This window comes from Macaca nemestrina, chromosome 6, assembly GCF_043159975.1.
Source record: "Macaca nemestrina isolate mMacNem1 chromosome 6, mMacNem.hap1, whole genome shotgun sequence".
Classification (NCBI taxonomy): domain Eukaryota; kingdom Metazoa; phylum Chordata; class Mammalia; order Primates; family Cercopithecidae; genus Macaca; species Macaca nemestrina.
In genome coordinates, this window is record NC_092130.1 from 179,665,583 (window position 1) to 179,685,587 (window position 20,005).

At 51.5% G+C, this 20,005-nt stretch overlaps 1 protein-coding gene and 1 pseudogene across 1 annotated transcript in view; one reads left to right on the forward strand and one right to left on the reverse strand.

Annotated features, from left to right (window-relative positions):
- The first annotated feature begins 1,415 nt into the window (after positions 1-1,415).
- LOC139363981 (uncharacterized) overlaps positions 1,416-20,005 on the forward strand; it is a 47,308-nt gene continuing 28,718 nt past the window's right edge. Inside the window, exons 1-4 of the mRNA XM_071099223.1 lie at positions 1,416-1,477; positions 2,809-3,105; positions 6,824-7,333; positions 7,733-7,794. Coding sequence (XP_070955324.1) covers positions 1,416-1,477; positions 2,809-3,105; positions 6,824-7,333; positions 7,733-7,794 — 931 coding nt within the window. The remainder of the gene's footprint in view (positions 1,478-2,808; positions 3,106-6,823; positions 7,334-7,732; positions 7,795-20,005) is intronic.
- LOC139363665 (mucin-2-like) lies at positions 16,824-19,476 on the reverse strand (annotated as a pseudogene).

A 20,005-nucleotide genomic window follows, 5' to 3' on the forward strand; every position in this document is an offset into this window, starting at 1 on the left:
GGGGCTACTGTCCAGTCTCAGGAAACTTACTGCAGCCAGGACAAGTGGGGGGTCATGACTGTCCCCACTTCACAAGTGTGTCAGGCAGACAGAAGTGTCCTCCAGAGGTCAGACCATCAGAAACCAGGTAGAGGCCTGGCCAGCTCCAAATGTAACCCCGTCCCAGAGACAGTGCAGAGTGAGGGCAGGTGTGCACTCGAAGGGGGGACAGGCTGGTGAGGCTGGCCAAGTCACCAGAACGGCTTTCTTCTGAACTTCATTCTGCAATGAACACATCTGAGGAAGATTCAGGTCCACAGTGTCCCAGCCAGTCCCCCTCCCAGGTATTAGGCCAGCGTGAAGCCGGCTACTGGCATCACCAACATCCACCATTTGTGTCTGCCGGGCTTAATGGGTGTGTGGTGTTTGGATGGCTGGATTCAGCGACTTTTCCCATATCACCTGCAAGGCCACGGTCAGCCTGGGAGCCGGCTCCTGACTCCCGTCCCCTCTGCACAGCAAGTCCCAGGCGGCCTTCATCCACCCTTGCTGGATGGTGACGGATCAAATGTCAGGATCTGGTCGCACAGCCAGTTACTGTCATCGCAGCCACACATCAGGCCCAGGCTAGATGCCTGCCAATGAGAGCAGAGGGGCAGAGGCACCAAGGAACACAGGGAGACAGATGAAAATGCAGGAGGGAAAGAGAGGAGGTTGCTCTTCTTGGGGTACAGATCTCAATTTCTGAGGAATTTCAAATATCAAATTAACTCTGCATTTCTTTATTTGGGAAAATTACTAACAATGGCCTTGCTCTCAAATAAATGTACACTGAAATGGCATGTCTATGCGAGAACTGAGAGCTGGCCAGGGATTTGTGGGACGGGGAAAAGCCCAGCTGGCGTCCACTGCAGAATCTATTGCTGCTTCGTCGGGGAAGAGCCGCACATTTGCTCGCAGAGCCGCTGTCTGTGTTGCTGCTGTTGTGAGGTGTAAGAGCAGAGGAGAAACACGGGTGGGTGTTTTCATCCTGCCCCCGTTCAGGCCACTCGGGCATCGCTCATGAGGCTTCATCAGTTGTACCCCATGAGCATGGATGACTCCAGAGAAAACCTTCTGAGGGTTTCCGGAGACACATTTTTGCTCCTTCAGAGTAACGGGAACAAGGGATCACTCTGCTTCACGATAAAGCAGTGACCCCACATGTGTGTGCAGGATAAAAGAGGAGGATAAAAGAGGAGGCTCACAGCCCTCCACCCAGCACCAGCAGCTGGCGACAGGACCACGCGTTTGTCAGGACTGGACCCATGTGCACACAGGGTCGTGTCAAGGGTTCTCTGCCTTGCATGTCTAGTTATAACAGAAAAACAGAAATCCAGGGGGAACATTCTTCTGGTATATTTTTCCCACCCCTTACACAGTTCTGGTTCAGGATCATGGCGACCTGGGCACAGGACTCCTCCATCTTCCCGCTGCACCATGGCAAAGCCATCTCATGGTGAGCCTGCAAGAGAGTGTGGTGGGGACAGAGAGCAGGAAGCCTGTCCCCAGCTGTTTTCCACAAAACTCTGGATACTTTTGTGTTCTGCAGAGAATGAGGATGAAGTTGACCAAAAAATCCAGAAAGGTTGCTATGGATGGGCACCGCAGGCCGTTCTCGCAGGGAGCTGGTCCCGCTCTGACCATCTTCCCCGTTCCGCAAGGGAATGGGGGGCCTTCCTGTAAGCAAACACTATCGGGCTGTGAGTGTGTGAGATAACGTGTGCCAAACGCAATCTCATCGACCCATCTGCCCTTCGACACCCAGGAGCTTGGTCAAGCAGAGAGAACACATTCATCCAGAGTTTAGCAAATGATGCCATCAATCGAAACAGGTTGACTTCCACTGAGATGTCTTTAAAAGCAGAGTGATTTTAAAATAATGGTTGGTTTTAAACTGCTTATTAGGTGTCGTGAGTGCATTTCGGTGGGAGTTTTTTGTTTGTTTGTTTTTTGTTTTCTAGGACAGAGTCTCGCACTGTCACCCAGGCTGGAGTGCAGTGGTGTGATCTTGGCTCACTAAAACCTCCGCCTCCTGGGTTCAAGCGATTCTCATGCCTCAACCTCCCGAGTAGCTGGGATTACAGGCATGCACCACCACATTCAGCTAATTTCTGTATTTTGGACAGAGTTTTGCCATGTGGTCCAGGCTGGTCTCGAACTCCTGACCTCAAGTGATCCTCCTGCCTCGGCCTCCCAAAGTGCTGGGATTACAGGCGTGAACCACCGCGCCCGGCCGGGACTGTTTTTATAACATCGTTGTGTTTTAAGAAAACCTTCTTGGCTTGTGACAAATAGTATGTAATGCAGTAAGTTTTGTGAACAAAGCTGTGTGAAAGGATAATAAAATCTTGGGTGGGACCCCAGTGCACTCTGCCAAAAGGAAAAATTTAAACTGGAAGCTGAATCATGCAAGAAGTGGCCTTTCCTTTTGTTCTAAGCAGAGGGCTATGGATAAAAGCATCTCCACCGGTAGCTGCTCTCCATAAAGTGCCAAGGTAATGAGCTCAAAAGGGACACACCATGGGCAACGCCCTGCCCGCTCTCTTTCTCTTGCAACACGTGGATTCCATAACGGGGCCACACCCTCCCTCTTTCTGCTCCAGCCCACTTTTCGCCTTTACAGTTCAGAGCCCTCAAAATCGTCTTTGGATAAAGGCAGGGACCACAGATTGTTCCTGTGGTTTTGTGTTCCTCTTTTCCAGAAATGTCCTTAACTTTGGCAAAGTAAATTTCAAAACTGATGGAGATCTGTCTCAGACGCTCTCTGGTTTCTGCCTATGTAACCAGGACTGAGATCAAAAACCGGACCCTGGCAACCCCCTCTGTGGAGCTGTTCCCCGACCCCTGCCGGGACCACTGTCCTGACCCAGATGCCAGTTGGGACTGCCCAGTTCTGAATTCCATGCACGTGGGCCCAGCAGAAGGCACTGGTGCCCTCCTTCCTCCCAGCATCACGCCGGCATCACACCCGCATCACACCAGCATTACCCTGCTGCGGCTGCACCTGAAGCTCGTTTACTGTTGCTGCCTTGTTGGATTCTGTCCTGTGAACACACCACGGTTTACTCATTCATTCTGCTGTCAGTGGGCATTTGGACTGCCTTCAGTTTGAGGCGATGAATACACCTGCTGCGAACATTCAGATGATTGTCTTTTGGTGAATTTACATACACATTTCTGTTGGGCATGTGCTAGGGTCTGCATTACTGGGTCACTGCCTCACTGAGTCCCCTGTGTCCAGCTGCAGGACCCACCCCAGCACCCACTGCTCCACAGTTAGGCCATGATTTTGTATTTCTGCCTTTCTCATCTTAGCCATGCTAGTGCAGAACAGAAGTTCCTAATTTTGGCATAAATCAAATTTATCTGTGTAAGTTTCTGGAGCCTCTATTTGTTCCATTGGTCCATGTTTCTTTCAAGAGTCTCACCTTGTGTTATTTACTGTAACGTTAAATTAAGGCTCAATACCCAATAGTGATAGTCCTCTGACTTTGCTCTTCCTCAAGTTTGTATTAACTGTTGACTCTTTGTATGTTTTTATTTTTTTATTATACTTTAAGTATAATAAAGTACTGGAGACCCGGGTGCTTGTGGTGTCAGAATCCAGCTGGAGTCTGAGGAGTGACCTGGGGCTGGCTGGGCTAGGCAGCATCACGGGTTTCTGCAACCCAAGTGCACATCAGGCTGGTGACAGTCACGCAGCCTATTACTTCATGTGTCATCAGAACATCGCTAGAACACAGCACTTCAAGTGTGCAAATTTAGTGAGCCATAGTCTAAATACAAATAGAGCCACTGAAATCCTAAATTTCAATCAATCATCTCATTGTTACTCGTCTTATTGGTATTAATCCTTTGAAATTATGTGGGGTGGGAGTTAAAGCTAATAACTAATATGTTAATGCTAAAACTAAGATTTTTCTGGCCAGATGCGGTACGCTCACGCCTGTAATCCCAGGACTTTGGGAGGCCGAGGCAGGCAGATCACCTGAGGCCAGGAGTTCGAGACCAGCCTGGCCAACATGGTGAAACCCTATCTCTACTAAAATTCAAAAATTAGCTGGGCATGGCGTAATCCCAGCTATTCGGGAGGCTGAGGCAGGAGAATCACTTGAACGAGGAGGCGGAGGTTGGAGTCAGCCGAGATCGCACCACTGCACTCCAACCTGGGCAACAGGAATGAAACTTCATCTCAAAAAATGAAACAAGATTTTTGTGAGAAAAAGGTGTAAAACTATATACTAAATTTGAAATAGAAATATAAGCGCAAGCTCCTTTGTTCTTTTCACAGACACATTTCCTAGCTCTGCCCAGGAGCAGTAGATACATCAAGCACCTAGACTGTGGTCCCTACTACATGAAAATCATGAATTCCTAGTGATGGTTTCAAAGCCAAAACCAACCAAACTAAAACATGTAATTGGTCCTTCTTGGAGGTGACTAGGGCACTAACACTAACACTGGGAATGCACACTTGAAGGAAGGTCAGCGATTCTCCTGCCTTTTCTCTACAAATTGCAATTCAGGGAAACCTTGTTGATTAGGAAAAGTTCTTTACAGAAGAATTCCTGCAAATAAGTGAGTAAAGAATGACAGTTTAAGAATTGTCCCAGCCTGGCCAACATAGTGAAACCCCATCTCTAAAAATACAAAAAATTAGCTGGGCATGATGGTGGGTGCCTGTAATCCCAGCCACTCCGGAGGCTAAGGCAGGAGAGTCGCTTGAACCGGGAGGTGGAGGTTGCAGTGAGCTGAGAGTGCACCACTGCACTCCAGCCAGCCTGGGCAACAAGAGCAAGACTCTGTCTCAAAAAAAAAAAAAAAAAAAAAAAAAAAAAATTTGTCAAATTGCCACCCCTAATGCCCTGGTTCTCTAACCTGTGTAACAGGATTACCTGCAGGGACCCCACCCCAGACCTTCCAATTCAGTCCTGGTGGGGGACCCCACCCCAGACCTTCCGATTCAGTCCTGGGGGGACCCTACCCCAGATCTTCTGATTCAGTCCTGATTCGGCCTGAGAATTTGCATTTCTAACATGTCCAGGGACCACAGTTTGAAAACCTCCAATGGCAGACATTGTCCAATAAATGAAGGAATAATAACAGGTGGCAACCTCAGACAGCTTCATCCCAACCAGTAAGAAAGTAAATCCTTTTGTAAACTAAGAGGAAGTATTAATATGGACGTTTGAGCAGACATTTAAGTGTCGGGACAAAGAATTAAAAACTAGTACAGGCACCCCTGAAGCATGATAGGATGGCAACAGAAGGCTGATTTAGTTTCCAAGAAATAGCTGACAGGCAGTGTTGTGTGTGTGTCTACTGCTTAGGAACCCAAAACAAACCTTCAGACCGTTTTCATGAGTACTGAGACCAAGAAAACCACTGGGAAGTGGGTGGTCTGGAAATGTAAATGTTTATGGTACTCCACTAATGAGTCATGGAACCATGTTTCATACCGAAAATGTTTTGTAAATGTGGGTTTCAAGGTTTCAAAGTGAACCCATATGTGTTAGGAGAAAGGACACACCAAAGAAGTAAAATAATTGGGTCTATGTAAAAAGAAAGTAGAATATTGCCCAGAGACATGTGGATAATTCCTAACATGGATCAAAGGCACCAAAAAGGTGAGCTGTGTGTAAGATACTCAGACCTGCACCGTCCCCTGCAGTAGACACAGACAACATCTTGGTAGGCAACTGGGTGAAAATTCAGAGACAATCCTAGGAACTACGAGGATGAAAAATGTTAGCATTCTTGGAATGAGGCACTGAAGAACCTGAAAAGCTGGAATAACCCCATGAAATAATGAGAATAATTGTAGTAGCCTGTAGTATCCTGAACCGGGGCACAGGTCACAGGACTGGGGTGGAAGGCAGCACGGAGTACGCGCGCGGGAAAACCCAGGGATCACAGTGGCCCAAAGCTGGGCACTTCCCAATTCCGGCGATTGGTGCTGCAGACACTCCAGGTTCCACCGCAGAACTGTGTCCAGCACGGAGGCAGTGCTGTCTCGGGGGAGACAGGGCTGCACCACCACCAGGGGCGGGAAGGGGTCAGGCAGGGAGGCGCCCAGTGTTTCCAGCTGCACTGGGCGCCTGCGTCGGGGGTGGCGCTGATGCAGAGCGTGGGGGCGCAGGCTAAACCTAAAAGAGGGAAGCTTTTGGGGGCGGAACAGACAACACTGCACACTGCCCTTCCCACCCGAATTGTGTTTTACCTTTTTTTTTTTCTTTTTTCTTTTTGAGACAGAGTTTCTCTCTTGTTGCCCAGGCCTGGAGTGCAATAGCCCGATCTCGGCTCACTGCAACTTCGGCCTCCCGGGTTCAAGCAATTCTCCTGCCTCAGCCTCCCGACCAGCTGGGATTACAGGCGTGCGCCACCACGCCCGGCTAATTTTGTATTTTTAGTAGATACGAGGTTTCTCAATATTGGCCAGGCTGGTCTCGAACCCCCGACTTCAGGTGATCCACCGGCCTCGGCCTCCCACAGCGCAGGGATCACAGGCGTGAGCTACCGCGCCCCGCCCAGAGTTTCCGACTGTTAGCCTGAATCACATTCACGTCAAAACTTCTTTCTATAAAAGAACTAAAAGGCTAAGTCCTTGCTCCATCACTTCCCGTCCCGGATGGCGGCGCGGGGCATTTTCCCCAAGCGCCTTCACGCACCGCGCCCAGGCGGCCGCGCCGGAGCATCCCGCGAACACGCATTTCCTGCGCCCCCGGAAGTGGCGGTAACGCCAGGCCCTGCCCCCGGCAGAGGCGGAAGCGGAATCGCCTTGAGAGATCTCCCGTCGCCGCAGGCGCCTCAGCCCGGCCGCGCGCCTTGGCCCTTGGCCCTTGGCCGCCTGCTCCTACCGCTCCGGGGGCTTGCTGCGGGCGCGGCGCTGCCCGGCCAGTGCTTCTGTGGAATGTCTTCCAGAGGTGCGGCCTGGCACCGCCCGGGCACCTCCCGCCTCCGCGGCGACCGCCCCGACCCCCGCGGCCGCCCCCGTCCCCGGCCCCGACCGACGCGGCCGCCCCCGTCCCCTGCCCGGTCCCCTGCGGTCTCCCCCGTCCCCTGTGGCCGCCCCCGCCTCCTGCCCGGTCCCTGCCCTGTGCGTTGGGCCCTTCCAGAGGTGCAGAGTAGCCGCTGCAGACCCGAGGTCGCGGCCACCGGCTCCCGGGCTAGGCCCTTTTTCTCGCCTCAGGAGCCGCCGGGCGGAGGGTCTCCAGGGGTTGCTTGTTCGGGGAAAGCAGAGACAGAATGTCTGGGCGCTGTTAAGTGTCAGCAGCCGAGGAAGCAGCAGCGACCTGGCGTCTGCTCGGGGCAGGTGACCTTTCCGGCGGCGCCTTCTGTCCCGGTCGCTTTTCCACGGAATGAATGACCGAAACTGTAGTGACTCATGGCCAGGGAATGCCTTAGTTATCTGAGGGAATCTTGTGTGTGAAAAAGGGAAACTGGTGCAAATGTGAATTCAGACAGGCCAGGAGAGGAAGGAAGGGAAGGATTGAGAGAGAAAGATGATTGGCCTCTTGGGGGAAGACCCCGCTTGGACGTGGGCTCCTGCGGCACTTCCTTGATTCCCGTGTCCTCCTCAGCGGGATGGGAGAGGCGGAGGTCCCAGGAGGCTCCGAGCCTTCCAGAGTCAGTGCAGGGTTGACAGGAGACGTTTGTTTTGCTTTTCCTGAACTTTGGATCGCCAGCTTATTTGGTCTTCTTGATGTTGTAGGGTTGATAAAGACAGGAGTGGAGTGATATCGGACACCGAGCTTCAGCAAGCTCTCTCCAACGGTGAGTGGGACCTGGGTCGGGACCCAGAAGCCGCTGAGTGGGCCCGTGGGACCTGGGTCCGGACCCAGAAGCCGCTGAGTGGGCCCGTGGGACCTGGGTCCGGACCCAGAAGCCTGCTCTGCTCGCAGTGGATAACTTTCTTTCTGAAGTTCATTCTCCAAGGACAAAGGGATCATTAGGACAAAGTATTATTACTGCTTCATGGTGGAGATGCTTCTGGTTTCTGTTGTGGCTGCCGCTGTTATTTGGAGTGCCTCACCAAGCCGGCTGACAGCTGCGTGCATGAGCACAGGGAAAGGCTTCTTGAGAAATGAAAACTAGGTTGTAGGTTTAGGAGGGGAATAGGAAGCTTAGCTCTGTACAGCCGGAAGCCTTTTGGTAAGTTGGAGGTCCTTGAATTTCCTCGGTGACTGCATCTTGGTGACTTCTCTGAATAGACCTTCGAGGGCATTGGGGGGTGGTGGTTGGAGGGCTTGGGGAGCTCAGGCAGCACTTGTGTGGGAACGTGGCTGTTACAGGAGCCGCAAACACGGGGACTGCATTCCTGGGGAAAGGATTGGGGGTGTTGGAGGCGCTGGCAGGGGAATTATGGGGAGGTGTTCTTATCAGTGTGCGAATACTGGACGTTCAGGCGGCGGAAATCCGGGTCCCTGGGTGTTGTGAGCTCCCTGCAGTTAGTTCTTGCCAGTTTCAGCTCAATTGATCCCCCCTCCCCTGGGAAGATCACGTTTTACTTCATTGAACACCTGACTGCGGCTTTTTCTGTAATCCCTCAGGGGCAGTCATCTTTTCCGATTCTGTGTATAGTTTCCCTTTCCAGATCCGTGCCATTTAAGCTAGAAAAGGGGTCGGTTTTGAGATGTTGTGAAAATGTTGAAAGGCTCCTCGTTATTAGTGGGAAGTACCTGATGTTGCCAGAGACTGGACTGGGACACAGGGAGCACTACGGCTGCTGGACACTGCCTCACTGCGCTGTGCGTGGGGCGATGCTTCATTCAGCCTTACTGCCTAATGATTTGTGAGGATTTGTGTTTTCACAGTAACATGTTTACCTTATATTCTGACATCAGTTCCTGATACGTGACGTGTGGGCCACAGATGCTGGTGTATTATTTCACATGCATTTATATAGATTGTTTTCAGGGAATTCAGAAATTCTGTTATCTCTGCTCTAGTGATTGTGCTTTCTTGATTTTTCTCTTTTCATTATTCTTAAATCCTCCTTTTTAAAATTTGCATCTCGGTTCCTTTATACTTGGGAAGTGCAAGACATGGCTACTGGAAAAAGATGTCAAGAGAACCTGGAATCCAGTAGGCTACAATTTGGCAAATCTTAGCTTAAAACGTCCTAAATGTTGACCACAGTGGGTGCAGATGGCTCTGTGCATCATCTGTGAAATGTGGTCAGATGACCACCCAGGTTCAAGTGGTTTGTCACCAGGGTGGTACGAGCCACACGGAGTGCCCTCCCCAGAGGCCATGTCGCAGAGACGTTTATTTTGAGTGGTTTTCCAGTGAGTGATGCAAGATTTATGATCCATTTTAACAGCCTGCTTTTTATGCGTTTGCTCAGGTTTTTAGATTTTAGGTTTAGTTTTAGGTTTTCTGTTAAACTTGCTCACCTAGGAGTGGTGGTCAAATACTGGACCTCATTAGCGTGAAAGCCTGCCCACCTTGGCAGGCTCCACTGGAGTGCTTTGGGGCCTGCCTGGATTCCAGTCCTGGCTCCACCAGTTTTGTGTCCTCGCCGTTACTGGGAGGGAATATTGAGGAAATGCATGCGAGGTGCTTCCTGTGATCCTGGCACGGAGCAAGTGCTCAGTGACTGTCAGCTGCGATTATTAGTAGTGGCTAATACACGACCACTGTTCTTGGCCAACAAGCCCGCTCAAAGCTTTGATGGTTTTCCGTCACCTAATGATGGTGATGGTTTCCACTTACTGAACACTCACATGCTGGGCTAGGCACTTAACCCAAATCCAGGGTCAGCATTATTGTTTGGGGGTGGGGGCAGACACCTCCTGCTCTGACTTGTGTATTTGGGTTCCCGTATTTTCACCAGAGGGTGTTGTTAGTCCTGCCCCACTTCAGCTGGTCCTCAAAGCATATATAGCTCTTTAATAATCAGCAAGTATCTGTCAGAACATAATGTTGATTTCAGCTGCTACTAAATATCTACCAGGAGCCTGCTTGAGAGAGAGAATTGCCTGACAGGTGCTGAGTCCCCCATTCCTGAGATACTTTGAAATGAGTGTCTGGCTTAACCCAAGCTGTGCATCGGGACCTCTCACTGTGTTCCCAGTGGAGTCACTTTTCTTAGGCACCCCCCTTTACCTTGGGCTCTGAGCTTCCTCTGCCTTTCATCTCTGTAGGATGAAGCCCACTTGCCCTTCAGGATGCAAAGCCCTCTTCTCTAAAGTGCCTGCCGGGCCAGGTGCAGTGGCTCACGCCTGACCTCCCAACACTTTGGGAGGCCGAGGCAGGGGGATCGCTTGAGCACAGGAGTTTGAGACCAGCCTGGGCAACATCGTGAGGCCCTGTTCCTTGAATTGCCCTGGGAGATTTCTTCAGCTTGTGCTGGGGGCATGTGGCCCCATGAAGCCCGTAGTCACTGTCCACCCCGAGGGACGCTGGCTTTGGGGCTCACACGCCTACTGCGGGGCAGCCCCAGGAGATGGCTGCCCTGTTCCTCCCTGGAGCTGGAGCTGCAATGTGTGCTCAGCAGCTGTGGTGGCTGTTCTGTTTTGTTTGCATCTTATAAACCATTTACTTGATTACATTTTCCTCTTCAATTTAGCTGCTGGAAAATTTAAAGTCTGGTTGGTGGCTCGCCAGTAATGAGAGTTTAGAGTAGAGGTAAACTTTATGACAGTCTTAGACCTCTTCACTTTCTCCTCAGCCAACGTGGTTAACATTTACTTTATTTTGCTGTACTGTGTCTTTGTGTTTCCTGAGTTCATTCTGGAATAAGGCGGGTCATTAGTGAGAGCAGGTTTCTGGTCGTCTCACAGCCTCAGGCAGTGGGCGGTGCTGTCCGTGCTCCCTTTCCGGTTGCCTGTGGTAGCTCTCAAGTTGCAGGGCTGCGATTTGAAGCCTGATGTAGTGCACCGTGTTTCTGTCGTGTTCTGTGGTGGTTTGCTCCTCACGTGTGAGCATTCACCCTGTGGCCCTGTGTTTTTCCACCACACCTCTGCCTGGTGGCATCCTACTGGATGTCTCAGCCGAGCCACTCTGTTCTGGATGCCCTTGTCCCCAACCCCTTTGCTCTGGGCTCTGAGCTGCTTCTGCCTTTCATCTCTGTAGGATGAAGCCCCACCCACCCTTCAGGATGCCAGCCTTGGCAACATCGTGAGACCCTGTTTCTACAAAAAGTCAACAAAATGAACCCAGTGTGGTGGTGCACGCCTGTAGTCCCAGCTACTTGGGAGGCTGAGATGGGAAGATCACTTGAGCCTGGGAGGTTGAGGCTGCATTGAGCTGAGATCAAGCCACAGCACTCCAGCCTGGGAGACAGAGCGAAACCCTATCTCAAAAAAACAAAGAAAGTGGATGCGTGCTGCTCCTGCCATTGGGTCATCGCAGCATTTTTCTTTTCTCTGATGCGCACCTTTTTCCTCATCGTGGGGTCTCATGTTTTCATAGTTCCCTCTCACTACTGGATTGTGAGCTGCGTGAAGGAAGGTTCATAGTTGTGTTGTATGTACAGACACACAAAATTTGTCTTTGGACAGACACATATCAATCCACTTCCTTCTCCTCTCTGAATTTCTTTATATGAAAAAATAATTAGAGATGGAATCTCACTGTCTTTCCCAGGCTGGTCTCAAACTCCTAGGCTCAAGTGATCGTCCCGCCTCAGCCTATACTAATATGAATTCCTCTACTAATGTGATTGAAATTAGTGTGACTTCTATAAAAATTTTTCTCCCAGATTGGGCTTCTGTTTTGATAGTAGAAGTAAATTATTAGGCTATTTCAAGAAATTAATATATTACTGGTAGAAAAACTGAAGCTACAAAATGGCCTGGTTTCTCACCTCAGTTAAATTTGTGCTTCTGAGTGTTTGTATTGTAGGTGAAACTGCACTGAGAAGGTATTTGTGGCCCGTACACTGATTCCTTGATGAGACTTGTTTGCACAGGAGAGTTGCTAAAAATTACTGCTCTCAGGGAGGTCTGTGGCAAACAGGTATGAAGAAGAAAACTGTTCTCTGCCCTTCTTTTTGCAATAAAATGTTACAAACTATCTTGAGTTCGATCCCTTTTCAGGTGTTTGGGTTTTTTTTTTTTTAAACATTCACATATTTCTTGGAATCATAAAAAATTAACTTTGTGCTTCTGAAGTAGGTTTGCCTTAATATAACACTGATGTATTTGTAAGGGGCATTTTTAAAGCTGTACTTTAAAAAATAATAATTCTTACATTCTTTTGAAGGTTTTTTTTTGTTTGTTTTTGAGACAGAGGCTCGCTTTGTCGCCCAGGCTGGATGCAGTGGTGTGATCTTGGCTCACTGCAACCTCCACGTCCGGGGTTCAAGCAATTCTCCTGCCTCAGCCTCCTGAGTAGCTGGGACTACAGGTGTCCGCCACCACGCCCAGCTAATTTTTTGTATTTTTAGTAGAGATGGGGTTTCACCGTGTTAGCCAGGATGGTCTCAATCTCCTGACCTTGTGACCTGCCCACCTCAGCCTCCCAAAGTGATAGGATTACAGGCGTGAGCCAGGGGGCCAACATGGTGAAACCCCATCTCTACTAAAAATACAAAATTAGCTGGGAATGGTGGTGTGCGCCTGTAATCCAGCCACTCGGGAGGCTGAGGCATGAGAATCAGTTGGACCCGGGAGGCAGAGGTTGCAGTGAGCTGAGATCACGCCACTGCACTCCAGCCTTGGGGACAGTGAGACTCCATCTCAAAAAAAAAAAAATGATAATGGAATAACCCTTGTTTAGGTGTTACAAAATCCAGGCCAGACAAATCTAAACTTAGTCTCACACCCAGTTCCTAGACTAGTCTTTTCTCCAGCTCAGGTTTGGCCTAAGCCTCAGGGGTCCTTACTTGGTGGGCACCACCTGCTCCCTTCCCCACCTTTGTTCCTGTTTTTCCTCTGCTGGCTCCTCCCGGGTTGGGTGTGTTCAGAGGCGGAGACAGGCTAAAGGTCTTTGGCTTTTAGGTTCTGTTGATGGGTGAGTTCCAAATACTAGCTTTCTCTTGTAGGATATTTCATTTAGTTATCTATTAAAAATATTTATTTGGAACACACTATTCATGTGCCAGACACTGTTCCAGGCGCTTAGGGATAGGGTGATAGATGAGATCAACAAAAATACCTGCCCACGTTAAGCTCCTGTTCTAGGGAAGACAAAAAATAAAATACACGTGTCCTTAGTACATTAGAAGGTTCCAAGTACTGTAAAGAAAAATAAAGCAGGCTGAACTCAGTGGCTCATGCCTGTAATCCCGGCACTTTGGGAGACAGGTGGGAGGATTACTTGAGCTCAGGAATTTGAGACCAGCCTGGGTAACATGGCAAATCCTGTCTCTACCAAAAGAAAAAAAAAATTAGCTGGGTGTGGTGGCAGGCATCTGTAGTCCCAGCCACTGGGGAGGCTGAGGAGGGAGAATTGCTTCAGCCTTGGAGGTGAAGGTTGCAGTAAGCCGAGATCGTGCCATTGCACTCCAGCCTGGGTGACAAAGCTAGACCCTGTCTCAAAAAAAAAGTAAAGAAAATGAAAAAAAGAAAGCAGAGATGGGGCAAGCAGGGGAGAGGGCTGGGGACACAGGGGAGGGAGCTGGGGATGCAGGGGAGGGCTTGAGAACACGGGGGAGAGGCTGGGGACGCAAGCTTTCCTGAGTTCCCACAGTTCTCTGCCCCTCTCCTGTCACACAAGGCGTGGGCCCCCTGGGGCTTGTGGTGGTTTTGCGCCAAGCTAATATCTTGTTTTTCCCAACAGACAGAGGCCCACTGAGGCTTCTCTCTCCTCCACAGGGAACAGCATTGGCCTAAACCTGCAGACACCATTGCAAAGGGAAGTCAGCTCAGGCGAACCCGCTGGTGAAGAATGATTCCAGCGTGGGGACACAGAGGCCGACATTTCTTGCCATGGGTGATTTAATGTTGGGCCTCAATTTTTCACTCTCCTGTAAGAGTATGACACAGCTCGCAGCTGCAGCCTAGCCAGGGCCCGAGGGAGGGTGGACAGACTTATCCATCCCACAGGTGTTGCTTGTGGCTGGGTGACTTAACTTCTGCCAACGAGATTTGCACGGACACGGCACGAGCAGAAGCCTGGAATGTGCGGGCACTGCCAGGCCTGCCCTCTAAGGCTCTTGATTTTCCCTACGAGATGCGCGTGCCCCGGGGAACAGCGGCTCTGGCTGCAGGATGAGAGGCGTGTGGAGCACACATGGTTCCCACGCTCAGCCTGGAGTCAAGCCCAGACTAGATCAGCCTAAGCCCAGCCACGCCACGGGTGCAGGAGTGAAGAGCAAATGCTAACTGTCCTGTCCATGACAGTGGCTTTCAAAGGGGCGTGTCGTGTGCCTCATCCCAGCAACAGTGACGGCATTTCTCTGTCAGTCAGTCGGTAAATGATTATGACAAGCAGTGTGCTGGGAAGCTAGAGTGATTTGAGTAGATTTGGCCTCTATTCTCATGGAGCTTCCTTTCTAGAGGGGAAGGCAGATGATGGATAGATAGATAAATATAAATGATGCTAATAGTTGGGGCAGCAGTCATTAAAAGTAATGGGAAAAAAAAAAAGTGGGAAGGAGCTGGTGCTGCAGTTCGTTAATAGTAATGGCAAAAATCTCAATGACTTCTGCACCAACCTAACACAGTAATCACGGGTGTGCAAAATGTGGCAATGGGGAAGTTCCAAGTGCTAGGATGGCATCTGGCTTCCTGGAGTCTGGAGATGGGTTGGCAACCTAACCAAGGTTAAGTCCCAGTGAGGGGGTGGGCAGGGAGCGATATTTCAGTGGAGACTCCAAGGATGAATGCTATTTAGAGAGTAAACCCCGATAGTGAGAGGGGGAGTGTGTCTGGCACAGAGAAGAGCCTATGCCAAGGCCGGTGGGGCGGGAGGACACCATGTGTTCATCCACCTGAGGGGCGACCAGCAGGCTGGAGCTGAGTGAGTTAAGAGGAGGATGTGGAGCCGGGGAAAGGCACCCCAGGCAGAGGGCACAGCAGGGGAAAGGTTCGGAGTCAGGCCTGAGTCTGTGGTTTGGGGAACTGACAGAGGCCTGTCTGGCAGGAAGGGAATGGCAGAGGGGAGAGACCTTAGGCCAGAGCAGAGGGCAGGGCCGTGCTGGGCACTGTGGGCTGTGGATGGGAGCTGGCATTTAAGAGGGGAGACCATAAGCCAGGACAGGGGGGTGAAGGGCCGGGCTGGGCACCAGAGTGAAGACCATAGGCCAGGGTAGAGGGCAGGGCTGTGCCGGGCACTGTGGGCTGTGGATGGGTGCTGGCACGTAAGAGGGGAATCCACAGACCAGGGCAGAGGGCAGGGCCATCCTGGACACCTTGGGCTGTGAATGGGAGCTGGCATTTATGCTTGAGTGATGGGAACATGTTAAAAGATTTTAAGGAGGGGAGTAACATTTGGGATTAATGTGTATTCTGGGAATCTCAACAAAGTAAATTCATAGTTTGAATTTTCACAAGACTTCTGTACAGGCAGAGAGAAATAAGATCGCGTCTACGGCTGTGTGTTGATTATATTAAAAATATTTCTAAGTTTTTAAACGTCATTTCAAATGCTGTGTTTCTATCACATTGGACATAAGTAGATTACAAGTTTAATGGAAAGTGGAAAAGTTAACTCATGAACATAAAAGAGATATAGATTTGAAAACAAAACATTTATTCATTTACTTCTGCTGCAGTTTTCTTGACTGCTGAATTTCATGAGAAGGGATTGTTCAGGGAGGGTTGTGGGGCTGAAGACCCGGACAGGAGCTGGTGCTACCGCTGTTCAAATCTGAAGGTGGTGGAGCTGGAGCCTTGGGGAGGAGCCGACGCTGCCTTTAAGTCTGCCTGAGAGTCGTTGAGCTGGAGGTCCACGGAGGAGCTGGTGCTGCCACTGATGTCTTAGGTTGTGGAGCTGAAGACAGTGAAGGAGCCGGTGTGGCTATTCCTCTGTGAGGGTCGTGGAGCTGGAGATCCACGGGGAGAGGTGATCTAGTTTGAGGTTCATGCAGCTGCAGACCCAGAGAGGAGCTGGCGTTTCTTTAGTTTGAGGGTTGCATAGCTGTAGAACCCAGGAGGAGCTGGCATTTTTCTAGTATTAGTGTCCTGCAACTGGAGAGGAGCTCATGTTCCAGTTTGAGGGCCGTGCAGCTAGAGACCCGAGGGGCAGCTGATGTTCCAGTTTGAGGGCCGTGCAGCTGGAGACCCTACGGGGAGCTGATGTTCCATTTTTAGGGCCGTGAAGCAGGATACCTGGCAGGGAGCTGATGTTCCAGTTTGAGGGCCGTGCAGCTGGAGACCCAGCGGGGAGCTCATGTTCCATTTTGAGGCCGTGCTGCTGTAGATCCGTGGGGAGCCAATGTTCGAGTTTGAGGGCCGTGCAGCTGGAGCCCTGGGCTGAGCTGATGTTCCAATTTGAGGGCCATGCAGCTGGAGACCCGGCGGGGAGCTGATATTCCAGTTGGAGGGCCGTGCATCTCGAGACCTGACGGGGAGCAGATGTTCCAGTTTGAGGGCGGTGCAGCTGGAGACCCGGGGGAGAAATGATGTTTTAGTTTCAGGGCCGTGTAGCTGGAGCCTGGGCGGGGAACTGATGTTCCAGTATGAGGGCCCTGCACCTGGAGACCTGGGGGGGAACATCAAACTGGAACATCAGCTCCCCTCCTGGTCTCCAGCTGCACGGCCCTCAAACTGGAACATCAGCTCCCTGTAGGGTCTCCAGCTGGAACATTGGCTCCCTGCCTGGTCTCCAGCTGCACGGTTCTCAAACTAGAACATCAGCTCTCTTGCCATGTGTCCAGCTGCACGGCCCTCAAACTGCAACATCAGCTACCCCCGGGTCTCCAGCTGCATGGCACTCAAACTGGAACGTCAGCTGCCTGCCGGGTCTCCAGCTGCACGGACCTCAAACTGGAACAGTTTGAACTCGGTGGGGCAGCTCCTATTACAGTTTGAGGGCCGTGCAGCTGGAGCCCAGGACTGAGCCGAAGTTCCAGTTTGAGGGCTGTGTAGCTGGAGACCCAGCAGGGAGCTGATGTTCCAGTTTGAGGGCCGTGCAGCTGTAGATCTGGGGGGAGCTGATGTTCCAGTTTGAGGGCCGTGCAGCTGGAGACCCGGGGGGGAGCTGGTGTTCCAGTTTGAGGGCCGTGCATCTGGAGACTCATCAGGAAGCTGATGTTCCAATTGGAGGGCCGGGGAGCTGGACACACAGGGGTAAGCTAATGCTCCAGTTTGAGGTCCGTGCTGCTGTAGACCCAGTGGGGAGCTGATGTTCCAGTTTGAGGGCCGTGCAGGTAGACACAGGGCAGAGAGCTGATGTTCCAGTTTGAGCGCCATGCAGCTGGAGACTCAGCGGGGAGCTGATGTTGCAGTTTGAGGTCCATGCAGCTGGACACATGGCAAGAGAGCTGATGTTCTAGTTTGAGAACCGTGCAGCTGGAGACCAGGAGGGGAGCTGATGTTCCAGTTTGAGGGCCGTGCAGCTGGAGAACCGTGGGGGAGTTGATGTTCCAGTTTGAGGGCCGTGCAACTGGAGATTCAGGGTGGCGCCGATGTTCCACTTTGAGGGCGATGCAGCTGGAGACCCGGTGGGAGCTGATGTTCCAGTTTCAGGGCCCAGAAGCTGATGTTCCAGTTTAAGGGCCATGCAGCTGGAGACGCGGCGGGGAGCTCATGTTCCAATTTGAGGGTCGTACAGCTGGAGAACTAGGGAGGAGCTGATGTTGTTTTCCTTTGAGAGCCGTGGAGCTGGACACCTGGAGAGGAACTGGTGTTCTAGTTTGACGGTTGTAGAGCTGGGGATGCAGGGAGGAGCTGTTGTCTTTATAGTTTGAGGGCCGTGGAGCTGAAGACCCTGGGAGGAGCTGTTCTAGTTTGAGGGTCGTGCAGCTGGACACTCTAGGAGGAGCTGATGTTGTTGCAGTTTGAGTATTGTGCAGCTGGAGATCTAGTGGGGAAGAGGTCCTGCAATTCGAATCTGAGGGTCTCGGATCTGGAATCTACGAGAAGAGCCAGTGCTGCCTCTCATGACTTAGGCTGTGGAGCTGGAGACCCGAGGAGGAGCCGTTGTTGGTGTTTCTCATTGAGGGTTGTGGAGCTGGAGATACAGGGTGGAGCGTTGTTTTCTAGTTTGTGGGTCGTGGAGCTGGAGACCCACAGAGGAGCCGGTGGTGGTGTTTCTCGTTGAGGGTTGTGGAGCTAGAGATATAGGGTGGAGTGTTGTTTTCTGGTTTGTGGGTTGTGGAGCTGGAGACCCGTGGAGGAGCTGGACTTGGTGTTTCTAGTTGAGAGTCGTGGAGCTGGAGACCTGTGGAGGAGCTGGACTTGGTGTTTCTAGTTGAGAGTCGTGGAGCTGGAGACCCATGGAGGAGCTGGAGTTGGTGTTTCTAATTGAGGGTCATCGAGGTGGAGACGGCGGAGTAGCCACTCTTGGTGTTTTTTCTTGAGGGTCGTGGAGCTGGAGATACAGGGTGGAGCGTTGTTTTCTAGTTTGTGGGTCACGGACCTGGAGACCCGTGGAGGAGCTGTCGATGGTGTTTCTGGTTGAGGGTTGTGGAGTTGGAGACACGTGGAGGAGCCACTTTTGTTGTTTCTAGTTGATGACTGTGGAGCTAGATACCCACTGAGGAACCGTTGTTGGTGTTTCTCGTTGAGGGTTGTGGAGCTGGAGATACAGGGTGGAGTGTTGTTTTCTAGTTTGTGGGTCGTGGAGCTGGAGATCTGCAGAGGAGCCAGTTGTGGTGTTTCTCGTTGAGGGTTGTGGAGCTGGAGATACAGGGTGGAGCGTTGTTTTCTGGTTTGTGGGTCGTGGAGCTGGAGACCTGTGGAGGAGCCGTTTGTGGTGTTTCTCGATGAGGGTTATGGAGCTGGAGATACAGGGTGGAGCGTTGTTTTCTGGTTTGTGGGTCGTGGAGCTGGAGACCTGTGGAGGAGGTGGAGTTGGTATTTCTAGTTGAGGGTCGTGGAGCTGGAGACCCATGGAGGAGCTGGAGCTGGTGTTTCTAGTTGAGTGTCATCGAGGTGTCGATGGCGGAATGGCCGCTGTGGGGGTCTTTGTTTGAGGGTCGTGGAGCTGGAGATACAGGGTGGAGCATTGTTTTCTAGTTTGTGGGTTGTGGAGCTGGAGACCCGTGGAGGAGCTGTCGTTGGTGTTTCTGGTTGCGGGTTTGGAGTTGGATACACGCGGAGGAGCCATTGTAAGTGTTTCTAGTTGAGGATCGTGGAGCTGGAGACCCGCGGAGGAGCCGTTGTTGGTGTTTCTCGTTGAGGGTTGTGGAGCTGGAGATACAGGGTGGAGCACTGTTTTCTAGTTTGTGGGTCGTGGAGCTGGAGACCCGTGTAGGAGCCGCTGGTGGTGTTTCTCATTGAGGGTTGTGGAGCTAGAGATACAGGGTGGAGTGTTGTTTTCTGGTTGGTGGGTCGTGGAGCTGGAGACCTGTGGAGGAGCTGGAGTTGGTGTTTCTAGTTGAAGGTCGTGGAGCTGGAGACCCATGAAGGAGCCAGAGTTGATGTTTCTAGTTGAGGGTCATCAAGGTGGCGATGGTGGAATGGCCGCTGTTGGTGTCTTTGTTTGAGGGTCATCGAGCTGGAGATACAGGGTGGAGCGTTGTTTTCTAGTTTGTGGGTCGTGGAGCTGGAGACCCGTGGAGGAGCTGTCGTTGGTGTTTCTCGTTGAGGGTTTGGAGTTGGAGACATGCGGAGGAGCCATTTTTGGTGTTTCTAGCTGAGAATCGTGGAGCTGGAGACCTGCGGAGGAGCCGTTGTTGGTGTTTCTAGTTGAGGATCGTGGAGCTGGAGTCCCATGGAGGATCCGGTGTTGGTGTTTCTTGCTGAGAGTCATGGTGCTGCAGACATGCGGAGGAGAAGCTGTTGGTGTTTCTAGTTGAATGTCGTGGAGCTGGAGACCCGCTAGGAGCCAGTGGTGGTGTTTGTAGTGGAGGGTCGTGTTGCTGGAGACCCGCGGAGGAGCCGGTGTTGGTGTTTCTAGTTGAGGTTTGGGGAGTTGGAGACCCGTGGAGGAG